The sequence below is a fragment of the Panthera onca genome, chromosome B3 (genome assembly GCF_046562875.1).
Source record: "Panthera onca isolate mPanOnc1 chromosome B3, mPanOnc1 haplotype 2, whole genome shotgun sequence".
Classification (NCBI taxonomy): domain Eukaryota; kingdom Metazoa; phylum Chordata; class Mammalia; order Carnivora; family Felidae; genus Panthera; species Panthera onca.
Genome location: NC_138344.1, coordinates 30724180 through 30739703, shown reverse-complemented (window position 1 = coordinate 30739703; position 15524 = coordinate 30724180). Strand labels below are relative to the sequence as shown.

At 56.9% G+C, this 15524-nt stretch overlaps 2 protein-coding genes across 3 annotated transcripts in view; one reads left to right on the top strand and one right to left on the bottom strand.

Moving 5' to 3' along the window:
- SNUPN (snurportin 1) overlaps positions 1–210 on the bottom strand; it is a 35879-nt gene extending 35669 nt beyond the window's left edge. Inside the window, exon 1 of one of the 2 annotated variants that reach the window (XM_060618007.3) lies at positions 99–210. The gene's annotated coding sequence lies outside the window, so the exon portion shown is untranslated. The remainder of the gene's footprint in view (positions 1–98) is intronic. The other variant, XM_078448909.2, reaches the window with a different exon arrangement.
- A 228-nt stretch (positions 211–438) lies between these two features.
- On the top strand, positions 439–13815 carry SNX33 (sorting nexin 33). The gene is made up of 2 exons (XM_060617999.3): positions 439–2525; positions 8456–13815. The coding sequence occupies exons 1-2, from the start codon at positions 1058–1060 to the stop codon at positions 8707–8709; spliced, it is 1722 nt and encodes a 573-aa protein (XP_060473982.1). The 5' UTR covers positions 439–1057; the 3' UTR covers positions 8710–13815.
- The last annotated feature ends 1709 nt before the right edge of the window (positions 13816–15524 follow it).

Below are 15524 nucleotides of genomic sequence, written 5' to 3'. Positions count from 1 at the left end.
GCAGCGCACTCCCCAAACTCCTGTTGAGTGTGTGCGTGCACGCCAGGGTTGGGGGTCTGTACGACCTGCGCGCGGGGACCGGGTACCGCGGGGATTACCTTTGGACGAGGTCCGTGGACTCAGATCAGGGTCAGCTTCAGGCTCAGAAACTGCTGAGGAAATAGGCAAACAAAAGAGGCCACTCAGCTAGTGGCCAGAAGTCGCCAGAGCGCCTCGTCGCGCCCCCTCCTTCCCTAGGGTGGGGGCCGGCCACTTGGGAGGCGGGGAGAAGGCTCCTGAACCGGCTGGGGGCTGGGGGCTGGGGACTGGGTCTGGGGCCGGGGGCCGGGGGCCGGGGCCAGAGCCGGGCCAGACCAGGCCAGGCCGCCGGGGTCGACGAGTTGGCGGCCTGTTGTGTAAGCCTCAGTCCTTGTTTTCCCCGGCCTGGCTCGTTGTGAAGCCGGACACATCCACCCTTGGACTAGATTCAAGAGGCTGCTGCTTTTCTCCATGCCCCTCTTGGATTTTCTGGATTTTTGAAAACCCATTGGCCGAGGAGGAGGAGGAGGAGGAAGGAGGAAGGAGCAGATCTACAGAGGAATGTGAGAGCCTCCCAAGGCCTGAGGAGCCAGAAGGAGCTGGGAGCCAGAGCTGCCCAGGGTTTCTGGAACGGTGGTTTCTGAGTGATTTTCTTCTATTTTAGAACATTGTTCCAGTGGAAAGTGTCAAGCGAATTCTTGCCCTCTCAGAGCTGATTTCTCCGAGTCACTTGACTTTTCTTCTGGGAGTGGGAGGAAGGAGAGACTCCCCGATCTGGGGTTGCCAAGGGAAGAGAGGAGGATTATACATGATCCCTCCCTGATCACAGGAGTGTGCTGGGAGACCTAATACTAATAGGGCAGTTAATGGGCAATGGGCATTGTTTTGAATAGTGGGAGGCTGGACAGCATCTGTGGGTGCTGAGACCCCAGCTTAGGTTGCTGACAGACTGAGTTGCTGTGACAGGCCTTGAGCTGCCCGTGCATTCTCAGTTCTGGGCAGGACCCTCTCCTCTTCTTTCTCTACCACGGGTCCAGCCATGGCACTGAAAGGCCGAGCCCTCTATGACTTCCGCAGCGAGAACAAAGAGGAAATCAGCATCCAGCAGGATGAGGACCTGGTCATCTTCAGTGAGACCTCGCTGGATGGCTGGCTGCAGGGCCAGAACAGCCGCGGTGAGACAGGGCTCTTTCCTGCCTCTTACGTAGAGATCATCCGTTCTGGTGCCAGCTCCAACCATGCCGACTATTCCAGCAGCCCAGGCTCTCTGGGCACCCAGGTGAGCTTGTATGACAGCTCCAGTGTGGCCAGTCCTTCCAGGAGTGGTGGCGGTGGTGGCTTCCTCTCGCACCAGGGCAGCTTTGAGGAAGATGACGACGATGACTGGGATGACTGGGACGACGGATGCACAGTGGTAGAGGAGCCTCGGGCCGGTGGGCTGGGCACCAACGGGCACCCCCCTCTCAACCTCTCTTACCCTGGTGCCTACCCCAGCCAGCACATGGCCTACCGGCCCAAGCCACCCCTGGAGCGACAGGACAGCCTGGCATCTGCCAAGCGTGGCAGCGTGGTGGGGCGTAACCTCAACCGTTTCTCGTGCTTTGTGCGCTCTGGGGTGGAGGCCTTTATCCTGGGTGATGTGCCGATGATGGCCAAGATCGCTGAGACATACTCCATTGAAATGGGCCCTCGTGGCCCCCAGTGGAAGGCCAACCCCCACCCATTTGCCTGTTCAGTGGAGGACCCCACCAAACAGACCAAATTCAAGGGCATCAAAAGCTACATCTCCTACAAGCTCACACCTACCCACGCTGGCTCACCAGTCTACCGGCGCTACAAACACTTCGACTGGCTCTATAACCGCCTGCTGCACAAGTTCACTGTCATCTCCGTTCCCCACCTGCCAGAGAAGCAGGCCACAGGCCGCTTCGAGGAGGACTTTATTGAGAAGCGGAAGCGTCGGCTCATCCTCTGGATGGACCACATGACAAGCCACCCCGTGCTGTCCCAGTATGAGGGCTTCCAGCATTTCCTCAGCTGCCTGGATGACAAGCAGTGGAAGATGGGCAAACGCAGGGCAGAGAAGGATGAGATGGTGGGTGCCAGCTTCCTGCTCACCTTCCAGATCCCCACGGAGCACCAGGACCTGCAGGATGTGGAGGACCGTGTGGACACCTTCAAGGCCTTCAGCAAGAAGATGGACGACAGTGTCCTGCAGCTCAGCACCGTAGCATCAGAGCTGGTGCGCAAGCACGTGGGGGGCTTCCGCAAGGAATTCCAGAAGCTGGGCAATGCCTTCCAGGCCATCAGTCATGCCTTCCAGTTGGACCCCCCCTTTAGCTCCGAGGCCCTCAACAGTGCTATTTCTCACACGGGCCGTACCTATGAAGCTGTGGGTGAGATGTTTGCTGAGCAGCCCAAGAACGACCTCTTCCAGATGCTCGACACGCTATCTCTCTACCAGGGCCTGCTGTCCAACTTCCCTGACATCATCCACCTGCAGAAAGGTAAGAGCCAGAGTGGGCAAGAGACCCTTGCTAAGTCTGCACTCTGCTGGGCACTGGGGATATGAGGATGGCCTAGAGGAATGGAGCAGCCCATCTAGTCTTTCTGTCTCATTCATTCATTCATTCATTCAACAGTGCGTCAAGCATCTGCTGTGTGGCTAGGTGTAAGGAGATATTATTGTTCCTGGTCAGCTCTGGTTACTGACCTCATGAAGCTCGCTGTTTACCTTTTGTTGTCCATTTGTTTGATTGTGCCTTCATTTTTTCTGTTTCTGTCTCATTTGCTCATCTATCCATTTATGTGCTGAGCCTGTCAAGGTATCAGGCTGAGTCTGGGAATGCGGAGATGACCGAGCCCCAGGCCTTGCCCTTGAGGAGCGCACAGGCTTACGGGGGCCACAGACACAGATAACAAGAGCACAGAGTGGGGCCTGCCTTCCCGCTCCTCACAAGTTCCACTCCCTGCCTTTGCAGCTTCAGAGCCTGGTCTCCCTGCTGCATGCCCTATCTGTGAGCTCCCTGTCTGTGTGCGGGAGGCCCCCTGTCCCCGCTTTGCAGATGAAGAAGCTGGTGTCCTAGAAGAGTGGTTGCACAGGGAGTCCCTGGCCCAGCTGAGACTGTCCCTTCCTCCTTCGCCTCCCCAAGGACACGTCCCTGTTGGCCAATTCCCAAGCCCAGCTGTGTTTTCAGTTCTCATGGCCCCCCTCTGTGGGGGAGGGACAGGATGGGCCTCTGTCTGTTAATGTTGGGCTGTCAAGGAACTGCCAGGGAAGTGACTCATCTCGGGTCACCTAGGGGCACCCGGGCTGGTCTAGGGGAGGAACAGGGGTCCAGGGCACTACCCACATGGCCCCTCCAACTCCTCCTTCCTGAGCCTGGATTCTCTTGCCTGAGCAGTGAGTCAGGGGCTGACCTGGCAGGTGGCTGAGTCCTGGGGACCACAGGCAGGGCAGATGTCAGGAGAGAGGTGTGGTCCTCCCCGGGGCTGCTTGGTAACTCAGGAAGAACGTCTGCAGGGCGTGGGGCTGGCTCCCTGGCCCCTAGGCCCTGAGGTCAGGCCTGGCTTGGTGCTGAGTTTTCCTCTGGGTGGGGCCAGGAGGCAGACCTCTGGACTGAGCCTGGGGGACAGCAAACACTAAGCTCTGCCTCAGTATCCAGGAGAGTCGGGAGTAAGCCAGCCCTGCTCTATTTTCCCGGGAGATTGACTTCTAGAACTTATCCAGCTCCTGGGCTCCTTTCTCCTCTCACTTTCTCTTCCTGCTTTCCATCTCTGCCCTTTTTCCTCACCTCTACCTTCCTGTCCTCCTCCCCTCTTCTATCAGCTTCAGGAGACATGTGGGGACTGTGTCCTCCATCTGCTGTGTGTTCCTGGGAAGTGCCTTCCCCTCTCTGGGCCTTAGGTTCCTGCTCTAGAAAACAAGGGAGGGTAGATCTAGTGAGCTCTCAGGCCTCCAAGGGGGTGAAGACAGGAGACTTCTGGGGAGGGTCTGGTTGAAAACAGAGTGATGCCTTAGAGCTGAGTCTGAGCTCTAGGGCTGGGATATGGCAGTGGACGTGGCTGGCAGGCTGGGGCCCAGTGGGGCAAGTGTTTCCCTGGGCGGAAGTGGAGCCACTCTCGCTGCTGTGCTACGGCCTGGGAAAGCTGGTTCAGCCAGCTCCTCGGATGGCATGTTTCTGTGTGGGCAGTGGCAGGGGAAAGCAGGGGCACAGTGATTAAACAGCTGCCCCTGTGCACTTGCTGGGGACCTCACCCTGGGCAGAGCTGGGGGGAGGAAGGCAATCCCATACCCAGCCAGAGTTCCCAGGCTTGTACTGAAGCAGGAAGAAGTAAAGCTGGATGGGCTTTTCTGACTCTGGGGCAGGGAGACAGAGCTGAGAGGGCTTCTACCTGAGGTCTTTCTGAGAGTGCGGGCCCAACAGGCCTCTGGGCTGGTGCATTCAACCTTAGGCAGAGGCTAACCCATCTTCTCTCACCCTGAGGACTCCTCCTCAATAGACCAAGCCCATTGGGCTTACTCTTCCTTCTTCTGGGCTTTGCATTGCTACTCCTAGGCCTGTGGTCGGGCAAGTTAGGGAGAGAGGCTTGGAATCTGGCTGAGACAGAATTGGACAGGTTTGGGGGACCACAGCCTGATGGGGGTAGGAGGGGTTCCATGCTGGCGGTGTGGGTGGAACCCTTTCTCAGAGAAAGGAGCAGGAAAGTTGGGCCTTGGGTCCCTAGAATTCTACCTAGTCTGTCTGGACATCTGAAAGATGGCAAGAGTGTGGCAGAGGCCATGGAAGGAAGCTGATGGGAGGCTCAGGTGGGATCAGGAGACCAGGATTTGGACAAATGTTGCCTCTGAGATGACCGTGAGAGCGTTTTCTCCCCTCAGTGTCCACCTTAGTAAAATGGGTCGTGGAGCCTGATTGGCACTGAGATGAAGCCCACCAGTCTGTCTGCCCACTGGCCCGGGCCCTGGAGCTCAGTCCAGGAGTCTCCTAAGAGGAGTAACCGTATAATTAACCATCTAAGCCAGGGAAGTTTTGGGGATGAAGGGGGCCCTAGTAATAGTTACCCTGGGATAAGGGGAAACAGTGACCGTCCAGGGCCCCTACCTGAGAGCCAGCCAGGGTAGGGCTATGTCCTAAGGCTCAGCACAAGCCAGGGAGGTTACAATAAGGTGGGATGATATGCAGAGCAGGAATTGGGGCCCAGGGGTGTCTGACTGCACAGCCCAGGCTGTTTCCCCTGTGCCTGACAGATGGGGTAAGGAGCTCCCCCAGGGATATGTGCATGAGCCAGAAGGGGAAGGACGAGGGAGGCTTGGGTGCTTTAGCACTGCTAACTCAGCTGGCATCCTTGCTGGGCCGGAAGCAGGCCCAGGGCTGCAGAATGTACGTGGAGGGACCGTGGGACTCACAGGTTGGCCAAGGTAGAATGTCCCCTGCAGGACCAAGTGCTTGTCTGGGGGAAGAGTGGGTCCGACCTCTGTGTTCTGGGCCATCACCTAACCCTCTCCCTCCCCTCCTAGGCTTCCATAAATAAAGAGAATCATATTGCTACAAGCCCCCACCAGCTGGTTGTTGCTGTCACTGAGAAGCAGTCCGCACACGCTTGCGCATGTCCTCTTGAGCTCTTATTCTGTCAGGTGCCATCCTGAGTGCTTTATACAGACGAGTTCAGTTAAACCTCAACTATGCTATAGGGCTGGCACCATTATCCCATTTTTCCAAGAGCATTATACCACCAAGGACAGTTGTCAGCAGCATCAGATCTGGTCTGGCCTGTCCCTTTTGACACCTGAGAAACCTCCAGCCCAGCAAGAGCAGTGGCTTGCTGGAGGTGACACAGCTGAGACTAGGACTCAGACCTCTTGTCCCTGACCTGGGTGGGGGCCTGGTAATTACCTCCGAGAGGTGGAGACAAGATGGATTAAGGTAGGATCTTAGGAAATATGTCTGGGACCCTGGGGCTCTGAAGCTTCAGCCTCCTTTCCTGGTTCATAGGATCCGGCCTATAGGACACCTGCCAGGGCAGGAGGCTCCCCTGGGTCCTCAGCTCTCAGGTTGAGTCCTACATGGAATGTAGCAGGGATGCTAGACAGGCCTGAGCCCTGACTCCCAGCCTGTCTCTGGGGTACGTTAGTGTTAGCTGGTCCCGGCCCCAGATCTGAGTCACAGGGTGGAGAGGTGACAGAGAGCAGGGTGGGACCTCTGCCCCCCCCCCCCCCCAGGCAGCTTTTGTCCCCCATCTTTGGCTCCCTGCCTGTCTGTGGATACCTAGCAGTTGCAGTAGATTTGTTTCTATTATTTGGGCCTCTGTCTCCTCATCAACAAAAGGAGCCTTTCTTTCCTCCAAGGCCAGAAAAGCCCTCTTGAATACAGGTCCACCCTTAGTGCACCGAGATTTTTTCAGGCAGGTGGAATCCAGGCTAGTTAGTGTCTCCTTTTCAGGTAGGATCCTTGTCGTTTTTCTGGGGGCCCCACGCAAATGGGGTGGCTGGGTATGAACCCTCTGCAGTAGAAGCAGTATCCACTGAGGAGGGGTATGTCTGGGCCAGGCATCCCCCGTGTGAGGGGCATGAAGGAGGCTGGGAGCCCCTAGGCAAATCCTCCTGTCAGGGCCTCGGTTTCCTCTGTACTGTAGTGGGGTAGGGGTGGGGGTGGAGGGTGGGCAGCTGGCATCTAGGGCCTCTTTAGCTCTGAAGTCTCTTATCGGGTCCTCATCCTGGGCCTTGGGCTGAGCCCTCTTCTGCTGCCCAGGTCTGGCCAGCGGGGCTGGAACAGGAGGCAGGAGGTGGCTCAAGGAAGGTGGCAGAAGGACTGAGTGGGTTGGGAACTGGTGACTGCAGAGTTCTTCTGAGTGCTGTGTGAGCGGCCCTGGAGATACTCCAGACTTGCGACTGTCTACCCCAGATGCCGTTATTAGCCAGTTAGCCGTGCACTTGCTAACTAATATGCAACTACTTGCATAACTGCTTGCTAACTACTCCTTCTAAATCCTTCTGGAGTTATTTCCAGCATGTAGAGCCCTGGGCCTGACATACAGTGAATGACCAAAAAGAGGGATCTTGAATGCATCGGACATCTCGAGTGAGAGTAAAAAGAGTACATCTTGAAGGCCCCCGGCATGCTGTTGGTGTGCCCTGGATGCTTTTGAAGTGCCTGGGGGTGTTCTCTCCTCCGTGCCAACCCTGCCCACAGCCTTACTCTTCTGTGCACAGTGGATTCCCTGCAGCCCCACGAGGAGTTTGTGCCAGGCACAGGCGAACTGCCTCCTCCTCCCGGCACCTGTCCCCACTGCCTTTGATGCACAATTAGTCAAGTGCCTGTTAATTCAGAGCTGAAATTCATTCACCAACTGCTTGCTGATTCATTCAGATCTTCTAAATTGGATCCCCTGCCCAGGTTCATCCCCCGTCCCCCATCTGTCACCTGGTTATGACTAGGGCTTCCTCTGGTCCCTTTAGGCTGGTGTGGGGAGGGGCTGGGCCCGTTTGTGGGGAGATGCACACAAAAGAAAACTCCAGGTGGCCTGTGAGATGCTATTTTAGAATCAATAGTGTGATGGGGGTGGGGAGAAGCCTGGAGAGGGGTCCAGAGGCATTCTGCCTCGGTACTGGGGGAGGCTCTGGTGTGGAGGTGGTGCCTGAGCCTGTTGGGGAGCCTTAAATTGTGTGTAGAGATCTAGGAGGTGGAGGTGCAAAGGTAGGAAAGAGCAGGGTGAGTTTGATGAACATGGGGCCAATTCCCAGAGGGCCTCACAGCTAGGAGAATGGGCATGGGCTTTGATCTGTAAGCAGTGGGGGCCGGCGGGGGGGGGGGGTCTGGAGCTTTGAGTGCCCAGCTTGGCTGCTCTTCAGGTACCACAGAGAACCTCTCAGAGTCTGGGCCTGAGGTGGGAGCCCCTTAGGAGCCTCTTATAGTGGTTCAGTGAGGAACAGGTTGAATCAGCTCAGCAGACATGTACCAAGTGAGCTCTCCCGTGGGCTAGGCTTTGTCCTGGGTGCCGGAGACATTGAGCTCACAGACCAGAGGAAGGCAGGCAGAGCAGCCACAGGGTGGTAAGAGTGGGGCAGATGAAAGCCCTGGAAATGCTGGGAAGTACCTAATGTGGTGGGGGGAAGGCTTCCTGGAGGGGGTGATGTCTGAGCTGATCAGGAGCCAGTGTGAGAGACGATGCTTCTGTTGGATAAGGACAGCCCTGTCCTGGAACAATGTACAGCCAGCAGGGCTGTGACAGTCTGGGTGTTGTGGGCTGTTGGCAGTGCCCCAGGTTTGGAGGGGAGTTGAGCTGGATGGAGGTGAGGGTTTGGGGAGCGTCCTGGTGGAGACACCAGGTGGAGGGTGGACAGCACTCATGAGGGGGCTCACGGAGGGTATAGGGAGCAAATGGGGGAGACCAGAGCCCTAACTTCCCTTGTCCTCCTCCACTGTGCCCGTGCCAGGCGCCTTCGCCAAGGTGAAGGAGAGCCAACGCATGAGTGACGAGGGCCGCATGGCACAGGACGAGGCAGATGGCATTCGTAGGCGCTGCCGCGTGGTGGGCTTCGCCCTGCAGGCTGAAATGAACCACTTCCACCAGCGCCGTGAGCTCGACTTCAAGCACATGATGCAGAACTACCTGCGCCAGCAGATCCTCTTCTACCAGCGGGTAGGCCAGCAGCTGGAGAAGACGCTGCGCATGTATGACAACCTCTGATCATGTGTACCTGGCCCCCACCCTGCCCCCGGGCCTGGTCGCCGCAGTGCACTCCGCTCTCTTGACCTCCCCACACCAGCAGTGGCTGGGAGGGGATGGGGTGGGCTTTGGAGGAGTCCTGGGTACCCCCGGGGAAGTCTCCCAGCCCTTAGAGGTAGGGGCACAGAAGGGGTGAGAGTGGGGTCAGGAAGCTTCTGGGCTGAGGTCTGGGCTGCTGGTCATTTGCTTGAGGCCGGGCCACAGTCTTAGCCTCCCCTAGAACCTACAGTACTTGCTCACCTGGCTACCACCCCCTCGTCCATTCAGCAGGCACCAGGGCCTGCTGCAGCTCCGGGTCAGATGCTGGGCACCCGGGACTGCGACATGCCTGCCCTCAGGGAGTCCCCAGTAGAGGTAGGGTCAGACACAGAAACAGATGAGGGCAATGCAGAATGATTGATGGTAAATAAGGGGTTCCTGGGAGCTTAAAGAAAGAACCACTCATTCTGTTGGTCAGGAAAGGCTCCATAGAGTAGGTGACATTTGAGTAGTGTTTTGGAGAATGACAGAGACCTGCCAGACAGTAAATGGGGACAGTAGATGAGAGATGGGGTGGTGGGGGGGAGACATTCAGAAGAGAGGAATAGCATGGGCAAGGATGTGGAGGAATGAAAACACCCCTTCCTCCCACCTTTACTTTTCCCAAGTAAGTTTCGTGCCCCCTCGGTGGAGATTCTGGACTGTGTGATGGAGGGGAGGGATCTTCTTGCTCCTGTGTCCCTGTCCCTGCCTCACCTTGTCCCCTCTGGAGGAGCTGCGGGCCAACTCCCTCCTGTCTCCCCTCCACCTGCTGAGCCTCCATTACCCCTTGGCTAGGGGACCATGCAGCATCTTTACCCTGGGCTCAAGGTGCTGAGACAGGCCACTGACCCCAGGACGTTGGTGGCACCTTTCTGGAAAGGACACCCAGAAGTTACCAGATATTTGAGTTCACCAGCAATAGCTCTCCACATTCCGAGCAGGCTCGGGCCCCAGGCTTCCAGGGTCCTCAGACCCAGTGACTCCCGGAACCCTTTCTGTGGCACAGAGGGAAGGCCAAGATGGGCTGGCTTGCCCACCGCCCCAGAAGCTCTGGGCCCGCATGCCCACGGCCAGCCTCACTGTGATGTCAGCCCCAGCTCCCTCCCTGGCCAGGTTGTGCTGTCTCCCACGTGTGTTTACATCCTCCAGGGGGCTACTCCTTCCCCCTAGGCCTGGGCATGGGCCAGCTGTGGGTTGGGGGAACTGACAGGTGCCACTGCTGGCCCCCCCTTGGGAGGTCATGGCCACTCCTGGCTCCTGCTGCTTGAATCTTTTTTCTTTCTTGTTTTCTTGATAAACCTTTTGCAATTAAGATAACAAAAGCATGGCTTTTTTGTTTGGATCCTGCAGGGATTGAGTGTGGGGGAAGGATGGAACCCTAAGTTTCCCTGGGAGCTATTGGATTATAAGGTTATGTAGGGCACAAAACCTCTAAAATTTGGGGGAGGACTGTGCTGGTGGCAGGTGCTGGCTGGGGAGCTAGAGGTGGCCATGGGCCCCAGCCGGACTCACACCCCTCCCAGACCTCACTCTCCTCATCTCTCAAATGGGTGGAGTCCTGCTAGGGTTTGGCTGTGCTCTGTGATTTCAGACTGAGGGTTGCCCGAGGAAGGGATAGGAGGCCGTGCCCCACACAACCTAATTGTTCCTCTCCCCAGGGAGGCATGCTCCACCTTTGCCCCCAGGAAAGCCCTGGTCCAGGAGAGGTGGGAGGGGACTCAGAAATTGTGTCCTTCCCCAAAGAGTCCCGGGTGTCCAGGCCGGGGGTGGCTTCCATGCTGGAAACCAAGGAGGTCCTCCCCAGCGGGGCCCTCAGCGGTGTCCCAGTCAGTATGAGCAGGAATCAATGGGAAGGAGGGCAAGGGGGACTCGGTGGAGGGAGGGCTGGTAGGTTCGGGGCCTCAAGGGAGGCTTTGGCCAGGCCAGGGGCCCAGGCAGCTTGTGGCAGTGAGAGGGGGGTAAGGAATGGCCAGTGCAGTGGGGAAAGGGCAGCAAAAGCTCTCCGTTCAGGGCAGAGCACCCTCTGGCCCTAGGTCAAAATTAGGTCAGATTTGGGACTTTCTGTGGAATTTTCCCCTCCCTCCTCCCTGCCCTCCTTCCTTCATTTTCCAACCCACCCAAGGACCTTCCCGCCCTTAACCTCTTCACAGCTTTGACCTCCAAGCAGCCTTCTATAGAGGGAACTCTGACCACAATGGGGGAGTCTCCTTACTGAGGCCAGTCTGGGTAGGAGTGGTGGGAATGCCTTTCTTAACCCACAGTGCCTGGAAAGTCCCCTGTTCGTGCTTCCTGCCCTGGGAATAGCACGACCCTCTTGTGTCCCTTTCTTTAGAGGGGGAGCCACCTCCCATGCCTCCCAGCCTTAGGGTGAGGGAAGCAGTCTGACATTTTTCTCAGGAGGGGCTTGGACCTAGGAGGAGAGTCCAAATGTGAAGTCTTGGGACTGGCCAGGTCTATGCTGTAGGCATCCTGAGATCTCTAGGCTGGGGCAGGCCCATGTATAGTGGGGAGTGAGGATGTCACAGCCATTCTCTCTGTTTCTTTATGTCTCTGTGTAGCTTGAGGTATTGGGGGTGGGGTGTGTGTGTGTGTGGCGGGGGGAATTTGAGATGGATCTGGGCTGACTGGAGCCCTTTCAGCAGGGCCCTGGGGGACCAGTAGGGGGGGTGGGGGAGCATCCTGGTGGTGGCAGAGGCTGCTGGCTGGCCTCGGTCACATGCCAGGCAGATGTTCCAGACTGAGCTGGGCCCAACTGCCTCCAATTCCCTCCCTCACTTTGCTCTGAGGGGGTTGGAGAACAAGGCCCCTCTTTCTGCCCTGGGCAGCTATCAGGACCTGGGGTGGGGGTGATTATGAGCCCTGATCCCTGGTCTTGGCCCAGCCCAGGAAAGGAGTTTGCTTTGTGGCCACATGTGGGGGTTGGGGATGGAGGCAGCCCTCAGATCCTGCGTCCTGGCTCCCGGACACACCGGAAGGCCATGAACTGCTATGCCACGGCAGTGCCACGACTGGAGCAGAGCCAAGCCTGTGTGAGGCAGGCCGACAGGTAGTTCCGGACCCAGCTGAGCACCCCTCCTCCTTCCCGTGGCACTGCCATGTAGCCAGCCACATGTCCACGTGGTCGCAGGTGTAGTCGCCTAACCCAAAGCAGGCGCAGCCACGTGCAGCCACATACCCTGCCCACAAGCATGTAGGCTACCCCTGACCATATGTACACGTATGCAGTCATGTACTCACACAGTTTCACTCCCAGCCACGGTGCCACACGCTGTCACACATTCACAGCCACATCCACACGTGGCCACATCCACACACATGCCATAATCCATTCACATAGCCATACCCCACCCTCACTCACGGTCATACCTCCGTCCTACCCTCGCAGAGCGACACGCGCAGGTACTCAGACGCACGGCCCCAAGTTGCACACGCTCATAGCAAAGGTGTCACACAGGTAGCTGCTTCTAGACTGCACCTGCACCCCCTGCTGGGAGAGCCAGTGGCATCACCCATTGTACAGACAGGGAACTCGAGGTCTAGCGAGCGGCTGGCCGTGTCACCCACAGGGGCCAGAATGTATTCAAGGGCCTGAGCTTAGCTCCCAGTAGCCCTGCGGCCAGTCCCCAGGGCCAGTCCCTACTGCCTCCATTACCCCCTGGCTGAACCCACCCAACAAAGCTCCAGGCATCTCCTATCTCTCCAGCCAGAGCTGAGGCTGCAGCGTCCATATGAGCAAGAGCCAGGATGCGGTGGGCAGGGCCCAGGCCTGGGCGGGAGGAACATTCCTGCACCATCTCCTCCCCAAGCCTGCGAAGACTGGGCCCGCCCTGCCTGCCTGCCCGCTGACTCAGGCCTCCTGGAGCCAAGTCTGCTTGTCCCCAGCCCCCCCGCCAACCTGCTTCCCTACCAGCTCAGCTCCAGCGCGCCTCTGACGGCTGGGGTAGGAGACCATGAGCCCTGGCCAAAAGACCATGGGGAGAACTAAAATTTACCTCCCCCAGACATAGCTCAGAAGGGCTGATTGTGAAACCCAGTCCCAGGGTTCAGGATAGTTTAACACAAAGCCTTTTTCCTTTGGCTTGGTTTTTTTGTTAGTCAAACCCTAGTGCAGTCCAGGCTGTTTAGAAAACAGTCTCCCATGGCTGTGGCCTCCTTGGTCCTCACAGCAGTCCTGGGAGGCGTCATTATTCCATTTCACAGACGAAGGGACTGAGGCCTGGCCGGAGGGAGGATGGGGCCGGGCTGGGATCACACCCTGAGACCAAGGTGGAGCTGGACTCGAACCCAGCTCTCCGACTTCGTTCCTCAACGTCTTGACTGACTCACTTAGGTCTGAGGGAAAAGGAGCTAGCAGAGCTCCGCTCCACAAGTGAAAGAATGGGAGCTGGCCGACCCAACTGCTGACATGTGATAGGGGCTTGTGGGTAGCGTGAGTCCTGCCAGCCCTCAGGGACGAAGAGGCTACAGTGGCCCTGCACGGTGGCCATGGCATTGACCCAGGACCTCCGTTTACAGATGAACGTGTGTGAGGAGCATCACTTCATTTCTCTGCAACTGACTGGAATTTCTTTTCTTTTCTTAAAAAAACATTTTTTTAATGTTTATTTTTGAGAGAGAGAGAGAGAGAGAGAGAGAGAGAGTGAGTGCAAGTGAGGGAGGGGGCAGAGAGAGAGAGAGATACACACACAGAATCCAAAGCAGGTTCCAGGCTCCGAGCTGTCAGCACAGAGCCTGACGCTGGGCTCAAACTCCTGAACCAAGAGATCATGACCTGAGCCGAAGTCAGACACTTAACTGACTCAGCCACCCACAGGCGCCCCCAGAATTTCTTCTTTTGCTTTCTCTTTCCCTCACATGATAGAAAAGGAATCTCAAGTCAGTTTGGGGACCCCTCCTTTCTGCTGGGATGCATATAAGTTTTGGGGAATGGCACTTTTCAAGACATGGGCAGGCCTCTGGCACTTTGAATTTTAGAGGCTGAATCCCACACCCTATCACACACATGAAAATTTGCCTGTGTTCCACATTAAAGGTCATTCATTTCTACTTCTTTCAGTTGGGTTCAGTTTGTTACTTGGCAATGTCTTCTTGTCTTATAGGAATAACTGTATTAATTTTGATTTTGTCTTTTTGTGTCCTGCTTTTTTTTTTTTTCCCCTGCAAACGCTGTTGTGGGTTCTTGCAGACTCTCCTGGACCATGGCACTGGGCCTGTGGTGCCCACCGTGGTCCTAGATTAGCATCGGACCCTCTGGTCATCTCCTCCACCCACCCTCTGTCTTCCCACCTTGTCCTCTGATCCCCATCATGAGGCCTCTGTGGGTCTGGCCTTTGGTCTGTTTTGAGCACTCAGGGTCCCTCAATCATCCTTATACCTGTGGACCTCAAGGAACTTCAGGGGGCTGACAAAAGTCCCTTCTGTGGCCTGTGGTCCCCTTTGAGGCTCATGGTCAGCATTCCACACCCCCCACTGTGCACTCAAGCACAAGAAGCTTTGGGAGGCTCTACAGATCCTATGCAACCCTTTGTCATCTGAGGTCTGGCTGCCTCCTTGGGGCTCTACCTGGGAAGAGGTCCAAGCCCCTGCTGCTCCTGGATCTCCCAGCTTCTGGGGCTTCTACCCTCCCCCAGCTCAGGCAGCACCGTGGACACTGGATGGACATATTTCGCAACCACCCTGCATGCAAGAGATTATCAACATCATTTTACAGACCAGGAAATGGGGCCCAGTGAGGGAGGTGCTGGAATAGCCGAGCTGGTGTGAGATGGTAGCCAGGTCTGGGCCACCTGTGCTGGGAAGCCAACGATTGGTGCCTGAGGGAGGAGTTAGCCTCCTGGAGGCACCTGGGGCCTCCTCTGGGCTGACCTGGTCCCCCTGGCTGCTATTTTGTCAGGAGTACAACAGGCGGGAGTAGTGTGAAGCTCCACTCCACAGCCCTGCTGCCCCCAGATAGCTACAAGTCCCCTGTTTTCTTTCCCTCCACCAGCCAGAGACAGGATCCTGGTATTGGGTGAGCGGCTGAGCCCTAGAGCAAACCCTACCCTTCACATCCTTATTCGAGGGATGTTTCTTAATTGCTTCCTGCTTCCATTTCTCTATTTATAACAGGAGTTGCAGATGGCTGTTAGGATTACATGAGCAAAACGCATCAGCTGGACAGTGCCTGCACATAGCAAGTGTCCAGGGGCTGGGATGACCAGCCTCTGAGCAGACCCTTGAGGGGACCTAGAGAGAGGCTGGGCCAAGAATATTGTTACCTGACTTCATAAGTGAGAGAACTGAGCGAGCCCTCTAAGGCCACACAGTAGGTAGATGGCAGGGTTGGGCCTGGGACTAGGCCCCTGACCACCTCCAGACCTTGAGCCTTGCCCCATGTTGCCACCACATCTTCACGGGGAGCAGTCTCCTTGGGGCTGGCTGACTGTCGTGGTATTTGTCAGTCCAGGGCAGGAGGAGTTCACTGGGCTGTTCGTTGGTTGTCACATACATCATCACACACAAGAGAGCATGGCCCAAGAGTTAAGAGATGCAAGCTCATGTCAGGCCTTCCTTGGATGGATTCATTGGGCAATCTCAGGCAGGGTCACGGCTCGGTCTCAGTTTTCCTCAACGGATGTTAACAGTTGTCACAATTACACGGGGCACGACTTCACGAGTGCGGGCATTGTCACTGCTCTAGGTGTGCTGTGTCCTTGAAGCCACACGGGCCAGCAGGGCAAGGGTGGGGCCAAGTGCCCAACAGCTAACACTGAATG

What these genes read in the sequence shown, in the direction of transcription:
- SNX33 (XM_060617999.3), top strand. Translation starts at nt 1,058, where the DNA reads ATGGCACTGAAAGGCCGAGCCCTCTATGACTTCCGCAGCGAGAACAAA. An exon ending in CATCATCCACCTGCAGAAAG is followed by an intron (nt 2,526 to 8,455) that starts GTAAGAGCCAGA and finishes TGCCCGTGCCAG; the next exon opens with GCGCCTTCGCCAAGGTGAAG.